The sequence below is a fragment of the Phyllostomus discolor genome, chromosome 14, assembly GCF_004126475.2.
Source record: "Phyllostomus discolor isolate MPI-MPIP mPhyDis1 chromosome 14, mPhyDis1.pri.v3, whole genome shotgun sequence".
In the NCBI taxonomy this organism is placed as follows: domain Eukaryota; kingdom Metazoa; phylum Chordata; class Mammalia; order Chiroptera; family Phyllostomidae; genus Phyllostomus; species Phyllostomus discolor.
The window spans coordinates 43,638,876-43,666,411 of NC_040916.2; the positions used below are offsets into that span (position 1 = coordinate 43,638,876).

The 27,536-nt window shown below is 37.9% G+C and overlaps 1 protein-coding gene across 1 annotated transcript; it reads right to left on the reverse strand.

Annotated features, from left to right (window-relative positions):
- Positions 1–2,774: 2,774 nt before the first annotated feature.
- On the reverse strand, positions 2,775–26,457 carry SEC22B (SEC22 homolog B, vesicle trafficking protein). The gene is made up of 5 exons (XM_028502731.2): positions 26,135–26,457; positions 18,761–18,870; positions 13,931–14,091; positions 11,358–11,504; positions 2,775–4,759 (listed from the first exon to the last, which is right to left on the reverse strand). The coding sequence occupies exons 1-5, from the start codon at positions 26,207–26,209 to the stop codon at positions 4,605–4,607; spliced, it is 648 nt and encodes a 215-aa protein (XP_028358532.1). The 5' UTR covers positions 26,210–26,457; the 3' UTR covers positions 2,775–4,604.
- Positions 26,458–27,536: the final 1,079 nt, after the last annotated feature.

Below are 27,536 nucleotides of genomic sequence, written 5' to 3' on the forward strand. Positions count from 1 at the left end.
AAATCATTTTGCTACATTTTACATGAATCAGATGTGGAAAAATGTTGAATTAACGTTGAGACCAAATGAAAAAGTCAAACCAAGGATGAGAAATGGCAAATAAGAACTCAATGAGCATTGAATCTATGGATTGCTTTGGGTAGTATGGACATTTTAATGTTAACTCTTGCAATGGATAAACACGGTATATGCCTTCAAAAAAAAAAAAAAGAACTCAATGAGAAAAAAGCAATTAAAACATCAACAAGGAATACAGGAGAAATGACAAAAAAAATTAAAGAGAACGGAATAATAATAAAATAAGGGAATGGAATGAAATTGTTAAAATAGATATACCTTTCCCAAAAAAAGCAAATTAAATAACTTGACAGGACAAAGCAAAATGCCAAATGCTCAAGCTGAACATGTCTGCATGATTGTTCAGGAACAGAAGCCAGAATGGTGTGCTGGGTAGGCATCCAGCAGTTCTGGAGTTGAACCTAAGTATTTGTTTGCTGTGTGGCCTTGGGCAAGCTGGGAAAATGGTTATGAGGATTGTAATAACATGTATAAAATGCCTAATACATAGTTCTCAGTAAATGAAGGTTATGGAAGAAAAAAAATTGGATGTCTTGGTTAGTATGTGAAAGTCAAATTTCCAACAGTTTTTCTAATCTAAAATATGGTTTCAGTTACAGCACTTGAAACAAACTTTATTAGAACTGAGTGACTAAACTTCTCGAGAAGTTTACACTGTTGGGTCAACCATTGCTGTAACGAATAAGAATAGGATGTGAGACTCAATTTGCCCATTCTATCTCAAATTATGTAACATGCTATAAATTTTCTTTGGGGGCCTTTACAGTACAAACTATTTGGTCCAACCAGTTTATTTGCAATTATAGTGATAACAGCTATACACCCACTGCACTTCACCTTTTTGCTGAGCTGTTTGAAGACAAGCAGGGGAGGGTTTAATCAGTTTTGCTAATTACATGAACCAAAAAGTCTTAATTGTGTGACCACCAACGTTCAAGCCTTTAGTCATACAAACTCCCAATAAGATGGGAAATTAAATTATGAGATGTTTTCTTACACATGTAGCATTAAACACTGTGTGTGCAAAAATAATTATCCATTTGACTTAACTTGCTTTTGCCAGACTTCCTACTGATAAAAGTAGAAAACTTTAAGATCCTTAAATGTGTGATTTTGTGGCACTGAGACCAAAATATTTTTCTGTATAACCAGCTCCCTAAAATGTACTATAGGAAAATAGAATCTTTTTTTGTAGACAATCTTCCAAGAAAGCATTTCATCCACAAAGTTAGTTCAAACTATACAGTTTTTCCAATTCACCAGAGCTGGACAGTTTACAAAGCTTCTGGGTGCTTACCTTTGAGTTCCACATTCTACACATCTGCGGTTCTTACCTGGGGGATCATGGACCACTGGGTTACGAACAGGCTTTATGGAGTTCTTGATCCCTTGACATACTGTGTGATTATCGGTATGCATGTACACGTGAACGTTTTTCTGGGGTAAAGGCACATACCTTTCACCAGATTTTCAAAGGCTTTCCAAAAAACTTAAGAACCAGTTTGACATTTAAATAAACAGATGTACAATTGGCCAAATATTGCTGTATTTTAACATTCGTGAGATTTCTTAATTTAATAAGCATCTCAGGAAGTTCAGTGTTGTAACTACGAAAAGAGCTGCTTATAATCGTTTTTCCTAGTAATTCACACAATCCTCAATCTACTGTGAACTGTCCCCAGTTCTCTGGAATTACTTGTCTGTATGATTAAGTACCTAATTGCTAAATTCAAAATATTCTTTGGTACTTATTTGACTACTTGGTGGGGTAGTATAATGGAGAAAGCAGACTCTGGAGCCAAACTATCCAAATCTCAGCTCCATCACTTTCTAACTCAGCAACTTCAGACAAATTAACTCTCTGTACCTCCGAGGGGTATCCTTTGTAAAAAGTTTCTTCACTCATATTGTGTGAGCAGTACTTACTTCAATGTGAAATTAAATTAGCTCCCAATAAAGCAAGCATTTATGTGTTAGCTATTATTTGGCACTTGGGATAACTTCTTTCTTAGAAATCATTTGAAACCTGTCTCCTATGTCTCATTTAGCCAACACTAAGGATGGCTCCCTAGTTGCACTTTCCTACTTCTAGGTTTATCCCTCCCTAATATTATCTTTCATACTATGGCCAGAACGATCATTTGAAACTACAAATCTGATGTCATCTCTTGCCCTGGACATTAGTGTAGCCTATGCTCCTTAGCATAGTAGACAAGCCCCTTTATGACAGTGGGCCACTCGAGCTCTTCTTCCTAAGTCTCCATTGCCTACACTTACCCTACCAGGTACATTGAACCAGCTAATTACAGTTCCTAAACTGCACCTTATTCTTGTAACTCATGACTTTGCATAAGCCACTGACTCTGTCTGGAATGTCCCATTCTCCTCTTCTTTTCACACTGCTTCCCAAAGTAAATTAGGTGCCTTGCCCCTAACAGCCCTGTACACTACACTTTCTATTCTGTTCGGTGCAGATCTTCCCTTCCCACTACTTCCAATAAAGAACAGAAGTAGGAGCCATATTATGACAGTCTTGTTCTTTTTCTACCATCATAATCTTAAACCATATTTTAAAATTCCTTTGTCATTCTACGATCCCTCTTCTCATTTTTTTAACCCACTGAGTTTAGGTAGAAATATACTTAGAAGGTCCTATGTACATAAATAAACTAGATAACAAAACTTCACACTGATGGGAACATTCTAGAAGTATTTATTTCACTGCTGGCCACTTGGTTACAGCATGCAACTCTCAACAACGAGCTGCCACCCTGCATTCCTGCAGAGGCACCAAACACTTTGGTGCCACTATTCAGCTTTTCAGCCTTTCAAAGGCTTTCATTACCAACATCATTACTTAGGGACAAGCCTTTCAGGGACCTAACTTATTTTCTATAAAAAAGAGTAACTTCATATTTCATGCACAAAATGCCAGTTGGCAGATTTAGGTCCAAAAATGGAAAGAAAAAAAACTTTTATTCTAGTTCTGGAAATTATCAGGAATAAAATAAGCATTTCTCCTTGCCTTGTTACAAGGAAATAGAATTTTTGTCTCTATCAGGAATCAGGACAGTAGCTTTGGTGACCCCATAGTTATAAAATTACTTATTGGTTCAAGTTCTGTCCAAAGATGTTAGAAGTTGGCTTGTTTTCCTGTACAATTTAAAGAAATATTTGCAATATTTGTAGGAGTTGCACGTTATACTGCAGACCCTTGTAACAATATTGAAAAAGCCTACTCCCCCATTTAAAAAATTCTATCTCAGAAGGTAAAAGGAAACCCCATTATCCCTGAGCAAAAAAGAGAAAAATCATAGGTACTTTTCCTTGTTCACAGAAGCCGCTATAAATGTTATGTAGATATCTATGCTATCTAGAGTTATGTAGCTCTAGATCATTCTCAGAGAATTTACATAAACTGAAGCAGGTATATGGAGCTCTCAGCGGCTTTTTCAGATAAAAGTAGTATTTAGTAGTTTGAGTAGTCACTCCACAAAAAACTTAAATTTAATTAACTACAGAGCTAAACATTCTTCATTTTGAAATTTGAGACTGTCCTGAGAATGCTTATGGGACATGAAACTATTGGGCAAGAATTTTAAAAATGTTAACAAATTGTGGCAAGGAGAAAAGACAGTGGGGAAACCGTGGCGGAGAAAGTGAGAAAGGGGCAGGACAAAGCTGTAGTTGTGAGCTGGGCCTTTCTTTTCATAAGCCAGGGGGCTCTGGCTATACCTATGCTATGCTCACTCATCTTAATATAAACCAGATGTTGAAATATAAAATAAAGAATGTCCCAAACAATTTTAAGTCTTGTAAGGAACAAATGACAGAAAACATTTTAGCTTCTTAATCAAGGAGTGCTATAATATAATTTCAAGGCATCTTGATATAATTCGTTTAACCCTAAAGCAATTGTGCAATAAGCAAAATATAAAAGAAAAATAACAAAGGTTAACTTGCTACAGGGGCCAACAGACAAGATTCTTTGCAGCACATCAATTAACCTTCACATACTGGAGTCTTATTTAAAAGGCCATCAAAAAACTCAGATTACTGAAAATTACAAATGTCACCAACAAAAGGAATGTTGATCAGATAGAGTCAAAACCTGCCCAGAGGACTCCCTTCTCTGAAGGAATTTCTGACTGTTGTTAACACAGGTTGGTTAAGCTAAATCTCACTGATGGCTTCGATTGAGAATGAGAATTCCCCAGTCAGTGCTGTTTTAAAAATGTAAAACAACTGGGAAAGAAAACACAAAACAAAACAATCTACTGTTCCCTAACATACATGGCTTAGTACCCAGAGAAAGCCTCTGCCCCCAAAAGAGGCTTTCTACATAGGGTTAAGCTTTATTAAATGAGGTGTAATCTTTCATTTTCAGGATATGTCTTTTCTTGCAAAGTCCTTAGAGGCATAAGTTCCGCTTGGATTCTAATACACATCTCTGTGAGCTCAGTTTCCTGAAAATATACACCTGCCGGGTTCTAGGCTCTCCCTTGACAGTGACCGGATTCACTACTTCACAGCCACCAGAATCGCACATACACTATTAACATGATGAAAAACACAGCTACTGCTGCAAGTTTGGCATATGTGGACCGCATGTTCAAGTACTTCGCATCCTGGCGGTATTTCTTGGACAGACTGGACAAATTGTTAGCCTTTGAATCCAATGCTGTCAAAGAAGAAAAAGAGGAAAATATTAATTAGTACATGGAAGTATTTTATCAAATGTATTAAGACAAAAATAACCAAAATGAGTGATATTATACCAAACCACCATGAAACTTAATTTATCATTTTTAAGGGTAAGGTAGTATGTACTGATTAAACCATGATACTAAAGTACTGAAAAATCTACAATGTACTTTATTTTTTAAATTATATTCTATTGATTATGCTATTATAGTTGTCCAGATTTTTCCCCTTTGCCCCCCTCCACCCAGCACCCCCTACTCCCTCAGACAACCCCCCCACCATTGTTCATGTCCATGGGTCATGCATATAAGTTCTTTGGCTATTTCATTTTCTATACTATGGTTTATATTCCCATGGCTATTCTGTAACTACAGATTTTCACTTCTTAATCCCTTCACCTCTTCACCCAACCTCAACACCCCCCTCCAATCTGGCAACCATCACAATGCTCTCAATATACATGATTCTGTCTCTGTTCTCATTTGCTAAGTTTGTTTTCTAGATTCAGTTGTTAAGTATGTATTTATTGCCATTTTATTGTTCATTGTTTTGAACTTCTTTTTTTTAAATAGTCCCTTTAACATTTCATATAATAATGCTTTGGTGATGATGAACTTTTTTAGTTTGTTCTTGTTGGAGAAGCTCTTTATCTGCTCTTTGATTCTAAATGATATCTCTGCTGGGTAAAGTAATCTTGGCTATTGGTCCCTGCTTTTCATGACTTTGAATATTTCTTGCCAATCCCTTCTAGGCTGCAAAGTTTCTTTTGAGAAGTCAGCTGACAGTCTTATAGGAACTCCTCTGTAGATAATTGAATGCTTTTCTCTTGCTACTTTTAAGATTCTATCTTTAACATTTGGCATTTTGATTACGATGTCTTGGAGTGGGTCTCTTTGCACCCATCTTGTTTGGGATTCTCTGTGCTTCCTGGACTTGCATGTCTATTTCCTTCACCAGATTAGGGAAGCTTTCTTTTATTATTTTTTCAAATAAAATTTCTAATTTCTTGCTCCTTCTCTTCTCCTGGCTCCCCTATGATACAAATGTTGGAATGCTTGAAGTTGTCCCAGAGGCTGCTTACACTACCCTCATTTTTTTTTGGAATATTTTTTCTTCTTGTTCTGACTGGTTGTTTTTTGCTTCCTTATGTTCCATATCATTGATTTGATTCTCAGCTTTATCCACTCTACTGTTGTTCCCTGTAAATTGTTCTCTATTTCAATCAGTTTGTCCTTTGCTTCTGACTGGATCTTTTCATACTGCTGAGGTCCTCACTAAGTTCCTTGAGCATCCTTATAACCAGTGTTTTGACCTCTGCGTCTGATAGATTGCTTATCTCCAGTTTAGCTCTTCTTCTGGAGTTCTGATTTGTTCTTTCATTTGGGTCATGTTTCTTTGTCTCTTCATTTTGGAAGCTTCCCTGTGTTTGTTTCTATGTATTATGTAGAGCTGCTATGACTCCCTGTTTCGGTAGTGTTACCTAATGTAATAGGTGTCCTGTGGGGTCTAGTGGCATAGCCTCCCCTATCACCTAAGCTGGGTACTCGAGGTGCACCCTTTGTGTGGGCCAAGTACACCTTCCTCTTGTAGTTGAGCCTTGGTTGCTGTTAACAGGTCAATGGGAGGGATTTACCCAGGCCAGTAAGTTGCAAAGATTGGCTGTGACCGCAGACCACCAACCTCCATCCTCCACAGAGGATCAATTGTGTAGTGGCAGGGTGGTGGTGCTCCAATGTGGTCTGTAGTTGTCTACTGGGTGCACAGGCCCTGTGGTTTCCCAAGTGGTGCAGGCCAAGGTCAGCCCCCACATGTGTTTTGCCCAGGGCAACCTTGCGTGAACTATAAAGCAATCTGTGATGACTACTACTTGTGCTGGGCTTGGAGATTCCCAGAGGAAGCCAAGCTGTGAATCTAGGCTGGCTGCTGCTAGTGCCATGTCTGGAGCCACTTAACAAGAGGTACAGGGGCTGGTGGCTCAGTGAGTCCAGTTGTTGCTTGTTTGAAAGGATTTAGGAAGTTGTGAAGCATAAGCCAAGACCAGCAATTCATATGGAAAAGCTACTGTTAACAGCTGTAAGTTGGGTGGGATCCTCATGGGATCTCCAGGGCGACACAGTGTTAGCCACGTTGATGGATTCTTAGATATGGCACATATCTGTTGGCTCTGTGGCTCTGACCACCTTTCTGTCTAAAAAGAAAAAAAAAGCTGTTGTCTCACCTTGATGCTAGACACTTCAGTTCCTCCCTGTATGCCATGGTGCCTTTCAAGCTGCTACCCTGATGCTGGAGTTCAGAGGAAGTGAGTCTGAGTAAGTTTGTGGGTGGCTTCTTTAAGTGGAACTGCTTGGGGCTCTAAAATTTTCGTTCACTAACTCAATCCCTGCTGGTTTTTACAGCCAGAAAGTATGGGGATTTATCTTCCTGGCATTGGCCCTGGGCTGGGGGGGCCTGGTGTGGGGCTGGGACTCCTCATCCCTGAGATATTCCTCCTGGAATTTTTATCTTCTACACGTGGATGTGGGACCAGCCTGTTACATCTCTGCCCCTCCTACCAGTCTGGATGGATGTGGTTTAATTCCATAGTTGTCAGACTCCCACTGAACTCAATTTCTGCCACTTCTGAGCGATAGTTGTTGTATATTTTAGTCGTAACTTTGATGTGGCTGTGCAAGAAGGCCAGCTATGTTTACCTATGCCCCCATCTTGACCAGAAGTCCTTCTACAATGCAGTTTAAAATTATCAGGCCAAACTATGCTCAAATTCTTGAGACTGAATAGTGAAGTGGTTAGGAATTGCAGACTTTGGCCTCTGACTCTTTGGTTCAAATTTCAGATGCACTGGCCATGTGACACTGGTCAACTCATCCTCTCTAAAGACCCAGTTTCATACTCTATTCAACATATAATGGGGATAACAGAAACTTATCACCACAGTACAGGTACATGAGAATGCCTCTAAAGTGAGTGCAATGCCTGCACACAGTAAACATCTGAGAAATGCTGGCTGTCCTAAGCATCTCCATAATCCTTCAACAGTCTAAATCATATTCTCTCATATTATGAAAAATAATAACATATGTAAAATAAGACTCATGTACCCAGAAAATTCATGGAACCAAACTCTGAGTATTAAGCTTTATTTCAATGGTGAATGCCAAATTTCTAAGATTCTCCAGCAATTATTCTCAACAGACTTAGGAAAGTTGTATTGTACTTAAAATACAATGACAGGTGCTAGAAAACTACTAATATCTACTAAATCAAGCTTTATAGAATCTTTTGCATCATTTATTTTTCCTACAGGGACATTTGTAATGTCATTATCTTCTTATAATTGTGAACTGAGCACTTAGAGAAATAGCCAAACAAACATAAGCTAGACTGGACTAAAGTATACATCATACTTTAATAATAAAAACAAGTAGAATAAAAGCTCTCAGTTTGATATAAATTAATTTTTATTAAACATTGTACTTCTTTAAATTTTTGAATAACTATTTTGCAATCTGAATTTGCATGTTCTCCCTCAGAGAATGCTTTTGGAATGTTTGCAGTTGCCTAATAGAGACTGGTTTGATTGAGAAATGTGCCATTACTTGGTAACACAGGCATGACAACCACATCTAAATTATCAACTTGTCTACAAGAAAAATACCTAGTCATGTTAAAAAAAGGTTGTAGGCTGAGAAATAACCATGACAGTGCTGTAAGAAATCTTTCTAACCAGTCTACTAGAGTGTATAACCTACTGGACAGAGGTTTTTAACTACTGTGTTGATAGCTGTATTGCCAGTAACTAGGACAGGGTCTGGCATATAGTCAGTGCTCAATATATAAATCTTTGCTAAGTGAATCTAAATCCACTGGAAATAACTGGGCAGAGGAACAAACATATGAAATATGAAATAAGTAATAGGTAAGAGAATTCCTTTACATAGGAACATTTAGAAGCACACAATAGCATTAACACAAAGCTACTGCTGGGAAAAGTCATTTAGGAAATATGTGAAGGCACTATGTAAAGTGCCAGAGGATACGATGATGGTCAAACATGTTTTTTTGATCCCTGTATCTGTGGAATTTACAGTCTAGCAGGGTGACACCTTTGAATGAAATCCATGGCTTAAAAGAAACAGTATATTTAGGCAGTAAAAAAGGGCATAATTTGATCTTGCAGAAAGAACCCGTATGAACTATTCTTGGATCTTAGATGCAAAGCAGACTAACTATACAACTTAAAAAAATTGAAAGAGAAGAAGGCATAAAAGATGGATTCTTATTATGAAGAAGCTTAGAGAATAAATTTTTTTGAGGTAGGCTCATCTTTTCACTGTCCCTCTCATATGCTCTGTTCAGAAATGCTTTTCCTTTCTCTTAAAATACCACTCTTCACTCCTTCCTGATTTATCAAATTTCAAGAAATCTTTCCTGCTCAGTTCACATTTATCTACTTCCTTCTACATTTTTATAGTCTCTTTGTCTATATGTCTGTTTAAAACTATCCTATGCTGGAGATGGACGACAACGCTGCAGCCAACAGATTCCACCAGGCACTAGCAGGGGCACTTTTAGTAAGCTACTAAACTTTTCTGAGTTTCTGCTGCTTTATCTGTAAAACTGGTTTGATACCATGCACCTCACCTGGGATTATGCCAAAGAATATATAAAATATATGTAATCCCCTTACCATACTGCCTGGCACAAAGTGTTCAACTGATATTTGTTTCCTTATACCATCTATAAATTGCTCTGTGACAATGTTTCCTATTTTCCCAATCAGATCAAGTTACTTTGGGGTATAAATGTATCTCTTTTTATTTTTTAGATTTTATTTATTTATGTTTAGAGAGAGGGGAAGGGAGGGAGAAAAAGAGGGAGAGAAACACGGATTAGTGCCTCTTGCATGCACCCCAACTGGGGACCTAACCTGCAACCCAGGCCTGTGTCCTGACCAGTAGTCAGCTCAGCAACCTTTAGCTTTGTGGAACTGAGCCACTCTGGCCAGGGCTTAAATGTAAATTTCTTTTTCAATCAGCATATCAGCTATGTAGCAACCAGCAAAGCCCTAGGAGAGAATTCTTTACACTTTTGATAAACTAACCAATGTAGTATATATTTTGAATTTTTAAAAAATTCCTATGCAGGTCTACTTTATCTCAGGTAGAAATTGTAAGTCTGTTGTGATGAAAATATACACAGACTCACTTAAAATTTGATGTTTAAAGAATGTGAAGCTATATGCTGGGACAACTACTTACTACTAACATAAAGGTTAAATTTTGCAATGTATAATTTTAAAAAAGTTATTCATGAATAGGTTGCAATTTTCTTGTTAAATTCAAGAAATATTCATTAAGATATCTACACAAGTAGTGATCACAAATCACTACTATGAGGCATAAAAGAAGTATATGAAATAGACATGAAACATAAGCACTACCTTTAAATAGTACATGCTCACATTAAACACTTCAGTTAACATTTAAACACTTATATAACATTTCAACATTAAATATAAATATACACTATAAAGTATATATTTATATTTCAGGTAAATAGGAAGCAAGAACATATACACATTTATATACAAATACCCCATTATATACAAAAAAACCCCCCACATATGTAGCTAAGTGCTTTGAAGAGTTTAATGTGATGTGAGCTATAAGGATCAGAAAAGGCTTTTGCAAAGAGAAAGGTCTTGTCCCGGTCGGCCAGCTCACTTGGTTAGAGCGATATCCCAATGCACCAAGGTTACAGGTTCAATCCCCAGTCATGGCACATATAAGATCTAACCAATGAATGCATAAATAAATAGAAAAAACAAATCAATACCTCTCTTCTCTCTCCCTACCCCCTTCTTCTCCCTCTAAAAAAAAAAAAATCAAGTAAAAAAAAAAAGATCAGCAGTTGTTATCTAGATTTTAAAGAACAGTTCCAGGATGACCAGAATGAGTCAGAATGTTTGTGAACCCGGAAGGAGAGCAGCTCTTAATCTTCTTATCTTCCGTCACAGAGTACACAATGCTTTGTGCATTGGCAAATACTCAAAAATGATGACTGACTGAATGAAAAGTAAGTTGAGACCAGACTAGATCTTATCTTGCAGTAAGAGATTCTAAAGTTTTTCAGCTGAGGAATGCCTTGATGAAAATGGCATTTTATAACTTTTGCTCTGGCAGCAGTAAAGTCGCCTGAAGTGCCTACTCAGGAAACCACTGCAATAGACAATTTCCTCTCATTCTTCTTTTCATTTCCCTTAACTTATGTAGGTGTTCCTGTAAATACTTAATTGTGTAAATATCTTAGACACAGTAATTACTTCTGATATGGAATGAGATCCTTACACAGTTTCAACTCCACAAAAACTAACGACACTAGGAAAAACATACTGGAAGTTTTACAATGTAATCTGTTTCTGAGAGATGAATTCTTAACAGTGCTCAATAGAATCTGGCAGCATAAAAGGTACCCCAACATAAACTATCCTTGCCTGTGGATATCTAGATTTCCCACAGGCAAGGGTATAAAGATGAGAACCACCTCTTCATAAGATTCGTATTGCTTTCAGATACCTGAGAGTGCTTCTCCTCGTTGTAACACTTCTTCAATATTGGCCACCATAAGCCTCTGCACGTCTTGCAATTCAGTGTTGATGGAGCCTAGGTTTCTCCGAGCACGGCTGTCGATGTACAGCTTCTTGGTTTTCTGAATGTAGGTCTCTACAACAATGAACAAAAATGACCATTAATGACTTCTTTCATGTCCTTCAAAGTACTAAAGTAGGCAATACAGAGTTCTAGGTTCAGCCCTCTATTGCAACTCTCCATGGTTAAATCAAGCACTTGAATGAGTATCAAACTTTGAGTTCTGATGTCTTCATTTGTAACATGTAAAAATATAATTAGATGACCATTCAGAAGAAATGCCCTTTGTACAACTCTGAATTAGAAGTATCTACTCCAGGATCCTTAGAGAGATTAAGACCCACTACTGTAAGCCTTTCCTGAAAGCAGAAATTTTCAAACTATATTTCAAGCACCCTAAGGGTTTCATTACTTAACTCGACACATTCCCTGAAAAGGATGCTGGCAATCATCTAGCATTTCTACAGGCTAACATGGCAAAAGAGTCACTCTATCATTAACAAGTTGAAAAAGCCTTGGCTGGTTGTGGCTCAGTGGATTGAGTGCCAGTCTGAGAACCAAAGGGTCAACGGTTCGATTCCCAGTCAGGACACATGCCTGGGTGGTGGGCCAGACCCCCAGTAGGGGGCTCACAAAAGGCAACCACACATTGATGTTTCTCTCCCTCTTTCTCTCTTCCTTCCCCTCTCTCTAAAAATAAATAAACCTTTTTTTTTTAAGGTTGAAAATATTGTCTTAAAGTATTTTCTTTAACATACATTCCCAATTTCACTGTTTGCAAACTTCAGGTAAAGCAGGCATGTGTTAGGGTGTTTCCCAAATAGCTGCTATAAAACCGCAGTCTCATTCATATTTAGCCCATGTCTAAATTTCTCAAAAGAATGACATTATTATAGATTATATTCTCAACATTTGGCAAAAATCTTAAACTGTGTGTGCTGGGTGCCTTTCATTTGCCTCTTTGGATCTCCTCTCCACCGTTCTGCACCCAGCTTTTGCCTTGGGAAGCTGACCTACATAGGCTATATCAATGGGCTCCTTGTCCCATAGCTTCCAGTTAGGTTCAGTGAAAGGGGGAGCCCCAAGGGTAGGAAAGAAGAGTGAATAGTGACATCAGGGTATTTATCTCTGAGAAGTCACCTTGGGCTGGCACTATTCCTCCACCAAAAGTTACAGCTCAAGTTGGCCTTCTTCTTTTTTTAATGATTTATTTATTTGTTTGTTTGTTTATTTATTTATGTTTAGACAGAGGGGAAGGCAGGGAGAAAGAGAGGGAAAGAAACATCAATGTATGGTTGCCTCTCGCATGCCCCCAACCAGGGACCTGGCCCACAACCCAGGCATATGCCCTGTCTGGGAATTGAACTCATGACTCTTTGTTCCGCAGGCCAGCACTCAATCCACTGAACCACACCGGCCATGGCTCAAATTGGCCTTTATAAATTTTCCTTTCTCTAATCTGGAAACTGCTCCTTCCTCTCATCCCTCTACGCCTAGGGATGGTAATGATTACTGTCCAGTACCTTGCAATCCTCCTATATCCATTCATATCTTTGCATATAAACCTTTAACCTAATTTGAGTGTATCAACTATCTCCTGTGTGACCCTGACAACAGTAGCCTTATTTTTTTCTTGGGTTTACTGGACCGCCATTATCTATAAAAGTAAAATTAGAAAAAACAGACATTAAAAAATTAGCACTTGGAGAGTTTGGAATTATAAAACACTGGAGTATTTTGCTAAATTTTATTTATTTCTGAAAAGCAAATGATCTTATCTAGGAAACCTGAAACACTTCAGAAACTCAGAGACAGTAAAAACCAATTTCTTTAACTAAAAATGTCAGTGATGTAGTCTGAGCGTACTTGTTCTCACTTCCTCCACTTGCTGTACTCAGGTCATTCCCTCTGACCTATTGCCATCAGCTACTTTAACAGGTCTGAGCAGTGATGAGTCTGTAATTCTTTTATGGATATCAACACCTGTGTTCACTACTTCTGCATGTAGTAAATGTTATCCCCCAATGACATCTATCTTCTAGTACTTTTCTTTAAAATTAGAGAATCTTACTTTTCTAAAAGAAACAAAACACCATTCTTCTGATTGTCAAATTCTGACCTCCATAAAATGAGCCTTACTGTGAGTGTGTGAGTGTGTGGATGTGTCTGTGGGCTTGGGGAAAGAACACAGCTATTATATGCCAATCTAGTAGATCTTTAGGCACAGTTCTTGAGCTTAATGAAGAATCAAACCAAATAACCAAAAAGGGCAAAGGGCAACGAGTTCTATTGGGAAAAGATCAAAAGACCAGAGAAAATTACTTATAAGAAGAAAGCCCCATTCATTCAAAAGAACAAGAAGAGGTGGGATGGGAGAGGCAGAATCCACTACTTTAGTAAGTAAACATCAGTACAATCATGTGAAAATTATAGCAGCATAACAAATAAGTTTTTCCATATTCTTTGCTCCCTTGATACAGAGGCAAGGAGCAAACACTTACCGAACTCGATAAAGCAATAGGGTCTGGACACAGTGGGCACCTTCTTCCCATACTGTTCATCAAACTCTGAGTGTAAATCTTCTAGGTAGGCAAAAGCCAGCTTCTTAGGGAAGGTAGCCTCACACAAAACCAGATAACACACCCCTTGCTCAATAATGTAGCTGGAGGAACAAAAAAGCAAGAAAAGTTTTTGTAGAGTAACAATACCTCTAACAATCTCAAGCAGACTCTCAGCACCATACAAACTTTTATAAGTATTCTAACTTAAGCCCTTTGAAGATAACTAAATCAGAAGCCAACCTGAAACTACATGTAAACCAACCTAAATCAGAAGCAAACATCTATTATTAGAAGTATATTGCAAAAGCAGTATCTAGACATGTTTATTATAATTATCTATTCACTATACAATTCTTCAACTAAAATATCCTAATACCTAAGGCTTTTATTGCGAAACCATGGAATTGTGACTATATCCATCCTTTGATTACATATGGTAAACTACTATACAGTTTTAAACTCCTTCTAGCTGTAAGAAAAACAGTGAAACTAAAAAACTGTGTGGATACTTAGAAGTTGGACATTAATGCCACAATGTTACTGGGTACAGAAAATAACAACCTCAGGACTATTGATATTCCCTGTCTAGGGTAGGCGTGCTCTGTTCAACTGGAAACCGCCCAGTAACAGAAGGACTTCCTCTTGTGAAGTGAGCAGTGAGCCTCCTGGCCTTCTGGAAGGAGCTTCATGATTACATTCCATACTCTTGGGAAGAAGTTAGGCTATTCAGTGACTTTCAAATGTCTTTTTAGCCACTATACTCTTTCTTTAGCAAAAATTACATTCAGGAAACCAATATGTATAACAAATAAGTTCTTTAGTTTAAGTAGGAGTCTAAGGGCTTAAAAGTATTACACATACCCTGCTCCTAAGGCATCCTAGAACTCCACAGAGTAGTGTTTACAGTCTATTATGTGATCTCTCAGGCCCTTTAAAACAATGATGATGATGACGACGACGACAACAATGATGATGTTATATAACAATACTGCTGTCCTCTCACTTGGGTACCTGAGTTAACGAGTCTCTTTGCCATCAGCCTAAACCATCTTCTAATCTAAACCATTGGTTTTATTCCTAACAAGTGAAAAGAACCATATTACCCTACTTAAAAGCTCTGGGGGTCCCCAGTATGCATAAAAGAAAATCATACTCATTCGTATGGTATTTGTAACCCTCCAAAACAAGTGTAGACCACATTACGTCATATTTCCTAATACACTGTATGACATGCTGTTCTCCAACAAGCTAGGTTCCTTCCTATCCTTGTGGACTTCTACTTTCATAGTATTATAACTGTAATACTCTTTTATGTACCTGAGGAAACCTTGTTAATTTTCATATGCTCAATTCTACTATAATTTTTCTATGAAATATCTTTATAGTCCCCCTCTATCCCCTTTCCTCAAACTTACTCCCTACAAATGGAAATGTATTGCTTCGTTCCCCTTGCTCCCAAAGCATTTCAGTTATACCCCAATGGTAGCATTTCTTGCCTTATAGTTGCTTGCATATGTGTGTCTCTGCTAATAAGAGGATAAATTCATTAAAAGCTATGGCCATTAAAGACAGGACTTAAAACATCGTCTGGCAAAGAATAAATCTTTAGGAAATAGCTCTTGGATGGAAATGAAGATTAAGTATAAAGGTCCTAAAGAAACAAAGCAAAAGAAAATCTCTTTTCAATTCTATGAGAACTCTCCTAGGTTTTTCATTTCTTTTGTTCCTTACCCATGATAGATACAAAGGTACTATATAATTAAGTGCCTGTAACATTTTGACATTAAAAATTAGATTTATAGAAAATGTTTTATACACTATACAAATTAATACCTTATGAAACTTAATATCCACTATTTTAACCAATAGGCCATGGTTTTTTGTTTTGGTTTTGTATGCTTATTTGCTTATCTTTGATGAGTGAAGATTTTTTTGTCCTTTTAAGTTGAATACAGAAGGTCACTCCCAGGTCTATATTACCTTAGTTATCCGAGTTCTTAAAATAGTAAGGTTACTCAGCTAGTCCTTTTATGTTTTTCTCTGCTCTTTGTGTCCTCTTTTTTCTTAAGTCCTTCCTGTTTTATCATGTTCAAACTTCACATGTATTAAACATATAATACCAATTATTTGTGGATAGTTTGAAATCCAATGAAGTGACTTTGATCCCTCTCTCAGCTGTATGCATTATCTATAACCACTAAATGGAATGCTCTTAAAGCGTTTTTTATAATTCTTTTTTTTTAAGTAATAACTAACAGTTATTGACTACTCTCTATGTGCCAGGCAAACTATTAAGAGATATACACTAATTCTCTCCATGTATAATCACAACTATGATTGCTTCTCCTATTTTATATAGAGGGAACCGAGGCCTGGAGAAGTATATGGGAATTTTTCAAGGTTACGTTGTTAGTAAATGTTTGAGCATGGTACTACCCTGCACATGTCTGGCTCTATGAATGCCCTAAAGCAAAAAGCTACATATTATTGCATTCATGATAGGGACAGCATCCACTAGACATAGGATAACAGGTTAAATTATTGTGTGCAAGTCAAATAAACAAACCACGATTCCAGTTTTACAGAAATAGCGCTAGGGAAGTTGCTTCCATGAAGAGGCTATTTTAAAGTTACCTTCACTATTATTTATTTATTTTTTAATATATTTTATTGATTATGCTATTACAGTTATCCCATTTCCCCCTTTCGCTGCCCTTCACTCTGCCCACCCCCTCCCACACACATTCCCCCCCCTTTAGTTCATGTCCATGTGTCATAAGTTCTTTGGCTTCTACATTTCCCATACTATTCTTGCCCTCCCCCTGTCTATTTTCTACCTATTGTCTATGCTTATTCTCTATACCTTTTCCCCCTCTCTCCTCCTCCCACTCCCCTGTTGCTAACTCTCCATGTAATCTCCATTTCTGTGGTTCTGTTCCTGTTCTATTTGTTTGCTTAGTTTGCTTTTGTTTTAGGTGTGGTTGTTACTAACTGTGAGTTTGATATCCTTTTTTACTGTTCATATTTTTTTTCTTTTTCTTAGATAAGTCCCTTTAACATTTCATATAATAAGGGCTTGATGGTGATGAACTCCTTTAACTTGGCCTTATCTGAGAAGCACTTTATCTGCCCTTCCATTCTAAATGAAAGCTTAGCTAGACAGAGCAATCTTGGATGTAGGTCCTTCCCTTTCATGACTTGGAATACTTCTTTCCAGCCCCTTCTTGCCTGCAAAGTCTCTTTTGAGAAATCAGCTGACATTCTGATGGGAACTCCTTTGTAGGTAACTGTCTCTTTATCTCTTGCTGCTTGTAGGATTCTCTCCTTCATTTTAATCTTAGCTAATGTAATTATGATGTGCCTTGTCATGTTGCTCCTTGGGTCCAACCTCTTTGGGACTCTCTTGAGCTTCCTGGACTTGCTAGAAGTCTGTTTCCTTTGCCAGATTGGGGAACTTCTCCTTTATTATTTGTTTAAATAACTTTTCTACTTGTTGTTTTTCCTCTTCCCCTTCTGGTACCCCTATAATTTGGATGTTGGAATGTTTAAAGATGTTCTGGAGGTTCCTAAGCCTCTCCTCATTTTTTTGAATTCTTGTTTCTTCATTCTTTTCTGTTTGGTTGTTCCTTTCTTCCTTCTGGTCCATTCCATTTATTTGAAACCCAGTTTTCTTTCCATCACTATTGGTTCTGTGTGCATTTTTCTTCATTTCACTTATTATAGCCTTCATCTGTTCATCTAATCAACCAATTGTTCATCAAAATCAACCAATTCTGTGAGCATCCTGATCACCAGTGCTTTGAAGTGTGCATCTGATAGGTGGGCTAACTCTCATTTGCTTAAAAGTACTGGCCGAGGGGCTTTCAATTCTGTTTGAGCCATCTTCTCCACCCCCCTCTGGTCTGGTTGTGCCTGTCACATATGAGGGGTGTAGTCTTAGGTGTTCACCAAGGCAGGGCACCCCAGTCGCTGGGTTGTGACGTTGTATGTGGGGGCGGGGCCCAAGAGGGAACAATGGCACCTGCTCCGCTCTCTCTAGGACTTCAGTCCCCTCTGCCACTTCCCACAAGCAGATTGGGCCCTTCTGGTGCTGGCTCCTGGGCGGGTGGGCTTTCTAGGACCCTGTGGGTCTCCCCAAGGAACTCTCTTGTGAGGCTGGGGGATTCTCTGGGCCTCAACCCCCACAGGTGTTTTCAATCGGTGCTTTTAGGCTTTGTTTCCTGGTGCTGGGTCCCTGGGTTGCACAGTCTGTGTCGCTGCCCGTTTTCACCTAGTTTATTTGCACGCGAATGTATAACTGTGGACAGCCAGCTGCCTTGCACACTTCACTGGGTCTGCTCGTTGCCTCCCGCACCCAGGGTCTGCCACCAGGTCTGTCAGCTGCCCCTGCACTTCTGGGGTCCACCAACTGCTGCCTGAGCCCTACACACCCGCATTTGCCAGCCACTGCTTTTTCCTGCCAGGACCCCTCGACCCCTCTCCGTTAAGCCTCCAACTCCACCCCTCCTTAGCGGTCTGGATGAATGGTTGTCAGACTTCCGTTCAATTCATTTCTCTCTGTTCTGGTTGTTTTCTTGTTTCTAAATTTTTGTTGTCTTTAGTTTTGTTTGTGCGAGGAGGCACAGTGCGTCTACCTACACCTCCATCTTGGCCAGAAGTCGCTAAAGTTACCTTCGCTTTTAAAAAATTGTTACTGTTCTCATCAGGTGTTACTCACACTCACTGTATTTCATACTGAAATGATCACAAAGAAATCAGGGTTGTACTCACTGAAAAGTCATGGTGCCGGCTTCCAAGGTGCATCTGGTTGGGGACTGCTCATTCAACTTTCGAAAGAGCTGCTTAGCCTGACTCTGGTACTTTTGAAGATCTCGGACAGACTGAAAGAAGATGCTTTCACTTAATTTTTTACACACACACTCAAAAAACTATAAATTAGTGAGGAGCATCAGCATATGAGGGCACTATGTGAACAAGGTCCTTCATTTACAAGTTAGTAATATTCATTTTAACAAACAAACAGGACTACTTTTATAGCAAAAAAGAAAATCAAATTCCTAGTTTTCAAAAAAATCATATTAGTTACTTGCTAAGAAAAAAAGTATAGTTTTCAACTATATTTAAGGCACTCTTAACTTCCTGTTGGTTGTTGTACTTTTTGAAAATAACCTCTTTTTAAATTTTTCAATTAGTTTACATTCAATATTATTCTGTGTTAGTTTCAGATGTACGGCATAGTGGTTAGACAGTCATGTACTTTAGAGTGCTCCCCATAAATGTTTCCAGTACCCACCAGGCCCCATACCTGGTTATTACAACGTTATTGACTATATTCTCTATGCTGTAATTTACATCTCTGAGGTACTCTAAACTTTCAATCCAGTGTTCTTTCCACTATAAAGCCAGTGCCTCCTCATAACCCACTTCACTTGTACAGTTACTGGCAGGGAACTGTACACGGAACTTGTTGTGTACTCGGGAAAAGTCCTGGGAACAGCAAGCTGATAAGTTTAACTTTTATGCCAGAATGTCACGCAAAATCTTCCACAAAGTGTTACAGTATTGAGCACTTCAACAAAAGTAAATGTGTGCACCAATAACTGTTCAAATTCTTACAAACACTGTAACTGCAACTAAGTAAAAATGAACAAAAGTAAGGACAAAGATCGGAAAGTCAAGTATCCTTTACTGAACAAATATTTGGTCCCCAAGTCTGGATAGCAAAAGTTTAAAAAGCAAGGGATATATGCATAAAAATATGAAAATAATATTCAGATGCCAGAATTACAAGTAATATTTCCCTGAACAATTTCTATATGATTTTATAATTTTGTTTAAGAGAAAAAGAAAGAAAAAGTATACTGGGGGAAAGAGCAGTGTCATCAAAAGGAGAAAAAATCATCTCTTACTAACCTACAAGATCTAAAAGGGAGAAGAATGTAGAAGAATGGAAAGCAAATATGCTTTACATTTTCACCTACATACTGGGGGAAAACTTCTGCCATGTGATGGGAAGGAATTATTTTATTTTGGGATTATTTATTTTGGTTTGAATGACTGATACATTCTCTCCTTGACAGATGTTTAATAACTATATGTTTAAATAGAAAAGTGTTTATGAAAGGTTTGCCCCCAGCCTGGATGTGAGGTCTAATATTGAAAAAGTATAAAATTAAATCTTAAAATTCTAGATAGTAAACCACTGACATATAAGAGTAAACACAAGGAAGCAATGAAAAATTAAGTGGCAGATAAGCAATGTACCAGTATAGCTGTATTTAAAATGGTGAACTGGAAATGCAAATCTAAACCACAGTAAGATACCACCTCACACCTATAAGAATGGCTAGTATAAAAAAGACAAGACATAATAAGTGTTGGGGAGGATATAGAAAAAAGGGAACCCTTTTTCACTGTGGGTAGGAATGTAAATTGGTACAGCCACCATGAAAACAGTATGGGGTTTCCTCAAAAAATTAAAAATAGAACCACTGCCCTGGCTGGCTGAGGAGCTCGGTTGGAGCACTGTCCCATCAGCAAAAGGTTGCAGGTTTGATTCCTGGTCAGGGCGACATGCCTAGGTTGCGGGTTTGGTCCCCAGTTGTTGGGACACCTGTGTGAGGCAGCTGATTGATATTTCTCTCCCACTTGAATGTTTCTTTCTCTCTTTCTCTCCCTCTCCTCCCCCCACCCTTCGTTTCTCTCTGAAATCAATGAACATGTCCTCAAATGAAGATTAAAAAAAAAACAACAACTCTCATAAGATCCAGTGATCCCTCTTCTGGGTAGTTATTTAAAGAAGATGAAAACAATAATTTGAAAAGGTATTTGCACCCTTAACATTCATAACATTTACATAGCAAAGATATGGAAACAACCTAAGTGCCCATTAATGGATGAAGAATGGATGAAGATGATGAGTATATATACACACACACAATGGAATACTATTCAGCCATTAAGAAAATGGAATCTTACCATCTGCAACATCATGGATGAACCTTGAGGGCATTACACTAACTGAAACAAGTCAGAGAAAGACAAATACCGTATGACCTCACTTATATGTGAAATCTAAAAAACAAAACAAAACAAAAAACAAAGCTCACAGATGCAGAGAACAGACTGGTGGTTGCAAAAGGGAAGGAGAGTGGGGGTAAAAATGGTTGAAAGGGTTCAAAAGGTACAAACTTCCAGTTATAAAATAAATAAGTCATGAGGATCTAATGTACTGGATAATACTAATAAAAAATTAATAATCATGTATCGCACATTTGAAAGGTTCTAAGAGAGTGAATTTTAAATGTCCTCATTACAAGAAAAAAAATTGTAACTATGTATGGTGATGGATGGTAGCTAGATTTATTGTGGTGACCATTTCACAGCATATACGAATATTGAATCACTATGCTGTATACCTGAAACTAATATGATATTATAAGTCATTTGTGCATCAATAAAAAAATTAAATTAAAATAAAATGGTAACCTGAAAATTTAAATATGAATAAGGACGTAAATAAGCATGAAGTGAACCAGGGAAGTTAGGTAGATACCACTAAAACTATTATTTGGTATATTTATCTAGTTTAACACTGTTCTTATGGCAATTATTTGTTATAATGCTGTTCACCTGAGAAATACTTCTTTATCAACATATATGTTTATATATGCATGTAACTGTGTATTATGTGCATATACACAGTTTCACATATTAATACTTTGAAGTAATAATATTATATACTATCATTAAACAATATTGCATACATATGTATATATACATATATGTGTGTATTTTTTCATAACTGGTCAGCCAGTTATAATGGAAAGTGTATGTATCACATGCTTTGAACTAGTGCACAATATCCTATGTTCCTAAGTCTGAACAGTACTTGCTAATTTGTTTGCTTCCCTCTGCCATTAAGCGGCATTCAAAAGAATTCTGACCCCACAACAATAGATAAAAGGAATGTAAATAAAGTTGAAAACACTACTGAAGTGCTAAGAAATAATATCACTGTAAATTAATGATTTACCTTGGCTTCACACTAGAATCACCTGAAGATCTTAAAAAACAAAGAACCCACTCACGCATAATTTCAAACCAGCAAATTGCACATACATGGCTCATACATTGCTATTTTTAAAATACTAAAACCACAGATGTCTTTTTTGACAGGTAAAGGCAGGTAAGCACCTTAAGTTTACAAACTTGCTCAAGTACCTGGGCCAGAAAAGGAAGGGGATAGCATTTGAACCCAAGCAGAAGCAATCTAACTCTGGAACTCCTGCTCCTAAGCATATTATACCACCTCTTCAACTGAAACTGCTTCACGCCCTGGCTGGTAGATTGAGTGCTGGTCTGTGACCTGAAAGGTTGCTGGTTCAATTCCCAATCTAGGGTACATGCTTGGATTTCGGGCTAGGTCCCTGGTGGAGGGCCTGCAAGAGACAACCACACATTGATGTTTCCCTCTCTTTTTCACTCCATTCCCCTCTCTAAAAATGAATAAATAAAACCTTTAAAAAAACACTGCTTCAATGATAGCAGATCCACCTTCTAGGTGGTATCTCACCATTTAATATTAAATTGAATTCATAGGAAATGCTCAAAAAAAACCCTGGCAGCTAGGATCTAAACCTCACAATATAATCACTGCTTTACAGATAAATCCTCAGTTTGCTTTCAAGGTTAAAGTCACAAAGGGCCCATAGTCAGCCAGTCTACCTAAAAATAGATTAGATATCCTAATTCTGTTTCCTACTTCATCCAGAACAGACTTAAACCTGTATTCACCGTAATGGGATATCTGTTAGTAATCCAATAATGAAGAGGATGGGAACGTCTGGACAAACTCTGAAACTAACCTGAGGTCATCCAATAGCATATTTAGGATTTGGTTCTGTACATAATATAAAAAGTACAGGGTATTAATTTGCCATACAACGGCAGTATTTTTTATTGCTGTCACTAGGACTGTGGAACAACCAGTTGTATCAATCCCATCTTCTGCCTTACAAGAATGTTTAGCTAAACTCTTATCATTATTAAATTCCTGCTGAACTCAACTGGTCAAAGGCCAGAAGCACCAGAACCAACCATTTTCCTCTAAAAGTAATTACGGTAAGGTGATTAATCAAAATTCGTTTAACTATAAACAGACTATCTGCTTTCTTGTCTACTAGGTCTTCAAGTCCACAGAGCTAGGGCAAAATAAAGAGAAGAGAATATGATTCATTTTGAGGTAGAACAGGAAGGTCAGTGAAGAAACTGCAAACATCTGAAAAGGAGAAACACAGTAGGCTGGAAGAAAGAAAGGAAATAGAGGATCAGTTACAGAATCTAGGTTTGAAGAGAAAAATTCATCTTTCTACCTGCCCAAGGCCCTCATTTCTAGTTAAGCACAGAGGAAACAGTGCATAAGATATTCTGCCTATATCATTTTTTAATTTTACTCTCTATTGTATTACCCTAAATAGCCATTCAAATGCAGTAATAAGGCAGTTTGTACAGAGATTAGCACCTAGTAACTACCTGAAATACGGTTTCTATTTTATCAATGTTAATCATTGAAAAGGTACGCTGAATTATTTGGCCTGGATAATTAAGGTACTTACTATAAAACTATTTGGTCGAGATATCCAATTCTTAAAAGTTATTTCTGGATTCCTAGGATGTAAATACATTATTAAAAAGTCTTAAAACAAGGCAGTAAAGTGTAGTGGTTAGGTACTAAGGCTGTGGTCTCGAGTCAGACAGATAGTAATTAAAAACCAGTGACTCTCAACCAGGGTTGATTTTGCCCCAAACCCACCCAGGTACACCTGGAAATATTTTTCGTTGTCACAACTGAAGGGAGGGTGGGGGTGATGCTACTGGCATCTACGGTATAGAGATCAGGGATGCTGCAAGACATTCTACAATGCACAGAACAATTTCCCACTACAAAGAATTATCCATCCCAAAAGGTCAACAGTGCCCAAGTTAAGAAACCTTGATAAAAAATTCCATTGTGCTATTTAGAAGCTGTGTGACTTTACTCAGGAGACCTATCCTCTCTAAGCCTCAGAGCTTCCTTCCATAAATTTGGATAATAACACTACCTATTGGTATGAAAATTGAATGACATCATTCACTCAACAGGCTCAGCAGAGAACATTCTAATAACATTCTGTAAACATTCTGTATACTATTGTACTGGTAAAATACAGTCTATAGTTGATATTTTTGCAGATATTAAAAGTTTAGGACTTTATCATTCAAAGCCAACATTTCTAAAAGGAAATTACCAAGGAATTGCAATCACAAAAATCTTTTGTGGGTCAAGTTTCTTTCCTTGTCAACTGAACAAAGCAACCCACCTTGGTAAACCAATACCTTATTTGGAAAATTAAGAAACACACAATAATAGGTCAATTTTTCAATAAAGTATCAAGGTAGAGTAAGGGCCCACTAATATTAAGTTGACTTCAAATCCATTTTGTATTTTTTGCCCACACTGAAATTCAATGCAATAGTTGGAAAACTGACCAGACTTCCCTCACTTTGGGAAAACTATTTCTTAGTCAAATGACATATCCTTTAAGAAATATTTCCCACACCATCCTGCTTGTTAAAATCAGATTCCATTCTAAACTTTCACTTTCTCCTTCTGCAGAGTGGTCTTAGAAAATCTTAACACATAGATAAAGAGAAAAATATTTCACAATTTAAAATTCAGGGCATGCTCCATTTTTTTCACATTTTATATCAGTGTTTGTGTTGAATCAATTGAAAATATTTCACTGGTCATACATGCAATTTCAAAATCTGTATCACTATTAGTCTAAAAGCAAAAGTAAACATATTTCTAGATCAAACCTACGAAGGCAAATAACCAAAGAGAAGCCTTCCTTATTACTAGACACTATGGTCAGTTTAGATGTCATTTCTTCTGAAGATTTTCCTGATCTCCCCAAATCAACTTGGATACCATACCTCTTCCATGTTCAACCACAGAACGTTCTTTCCTTTCTACAGCAATTACACTACATTATAATTGTTAGTTATCTGGCTTTTCTACTAAACTCTAAGCCCCATGAAAGTAGGGACTATGTCCCCTAACCCCCTGCATTAGCACACTTGATGTGCTCGATACATTTTTCTTTTCATGAATATATGAATGAAAAACACAAGACAAGGTATGTGCAGAATGGTTCTTCCTAAGACGCATATTTTTTAAAGGCCTTGAGGTATTTTACCCCCTAAAACTACTTAGGTTGTAATATAAAATAGATTACTTTAAAGAGATTATAAAATTTCATTCTCAGCCTCCCTTCTTCAGGGCCTCCCAACCTTGCTCCAGAAACCTGGCTCACACCAGAAATTTCTCTTGTGTGTCTGAATCACAAAGGACTTCCCTTTCAAGATGTCTGGAGTTGTTGTTTTTTAATAAATTCAATATATTTTTGAGCACCTACCAGCATAAAGCTGCTGTAGTAAATGCTATGGGAAACACAAAGATGACTAAGATCTGTCGCTTGCCTGCTAGAAAACTATTAATGGAAAGGAAAATAGTAAGATAAAGGTATAAATCATAACAGGAATATTACACAGGAGTTTTAATTCCAACAGTAAGAATTTAATGAAGGAGGTGAAATTCAACATAACCTTGAAAGAAGGTACTGTATTGAACTTCAAACAGGTGTGTATATGTGGCAATATTACCTCACCCACTTTCAAAAGATGTCAGCAAGCTAGGTCAAGGATCAGGTGTTCAAGTTGAAGAATTTAGGAGCTGTTTTAACCCATGACCTGTCACTCAACTTTATCAGCAGCAAAAATTTAGAAATCCTGGATTTTGACAAAGTCCCTGAGAGTTACAGAAGACTGGGTGATCACAATCAGCCGAATCTATCCATTCTCCAGAGCGATGTTTGTTTGTTCGTTCGGTTTAAGAGAAACAGATAACACAAAAATCTACCTCCGCCCTGAGAACAGATTTCTTCTAACAGGCGGTCTCTCCAAAGTCAAAAGATAAAATCGCATTTCAGAGGGGCGGGAGTGCCTGAGAAGTCACAAGGGTCTCCAGCGTCCTAAGAACTCCGGGCGCTGAGGGCACAACATTCGGCAGGTACTTGGGGTCGCGGGGATCTAGTAGCTCACCTGTTCGTCCTCCTGTATCGAGGCGGCCAGCGGAAGCCCGTCCGCCACTCGGGCAATCATTGTGAGCAATAACATCTTCACAGGTTACAGGGACCCAACACTGGCCCGCAGGGTTGACTTCCTCCGCCGCTACAACAGTTCTAGCTCTACCTTAGTTCCCCAAGATCCAGCCCCTTACGTCTCCGCTTCCCGCTGAGGTGGCCGGAAACAAGCTCCAGAGCTTTCAACTACCGGTCCCCAGAATTGGCTTCCCACCGAGAATCACAACTACCGGAACACTAGTTCCGCGGTCTCGCCCTCCACCTTCAGAATCTTCCAAGGCTCCGTCCACTTTTCCGGATTTCAAGCTTCCAATAAACCTTAACCCCTGAAGGGACGTGGCACACAAACTGAATCGGAATTTTCTAGTTCTTGAAACTTTAAGTTCGGGGAGAGAGCTGGGAAGGAGGGTGGGAGTTGATGGGTACTTCAATAAAGGGAGTATAACAGACAAAAAAAATCAAGCTACATATTTTTATTTTTTCCATTTTATTGATTTGGGAAAGAGAGCGAGGGGGAAAGAGAAAGAAACATCCACCTGTTCCACTTATCCATACACCCATTGGTTTTTTCTTCTGTGTACTCTGACCCCGAAGCTTGCCCTATTGCGACAAACTCTCTAACCAACTGTTTTATCCAGCCAAGGCTTACATATCGTCGTATTTAATTTTTATTTTCTATATTATATATTCTACACATAATATTGTATATGTTCATATATTTCTAGGCAGAAATTTTTGTATTTTTTTTTATTTGTTTATGATCCACGAACGGATCCTTGAACATTTTCTGGTAAAAAATATGTATTGTATATGTGAATAACTGATCTTAGGTCACAGAGCAGCCATCAGGAAAATGACAGAGTTGTCTCTGTTGAAACTGCCCCCGGCATTTAGACCTCAAGAACTCTGAAATCTGATTTGCTTTTGCCTTTGACTTGATCAGCATCATCTCCCTCATAGCCAGGAATTGCCTTTGAGATCCTGCCCTTTGGTCTTTTGGGAGATACGGGACTAGGTAATGGCAAACACTGGGATCAAAATCTGGAAGGTTCTCAATTCTTTTACACTGAATGGAAAAAGGGGGGGGGTGGTAACAAACATTGTTCAGAACTTTAAAGTTTATGAAGCTTATTATATCCTTTGCCTGTAACCTGACAAAACTGTGAAATGGGTCAAATACAAGAATCATGAAGCTTGTAAACGTTGTACTGGGGTGGGGTCGGGGGTGGGAGACAGAAGTCTTGAATAGCAGAGCTGCCAGCAAATTTTTAACTCCTATCAAAGAAACCGAGTAAAGCACATATCTAAGTCCATTTAAATTAAGCTGCTAAAACAGGATGACTTTCCATTAGCAGAAGATT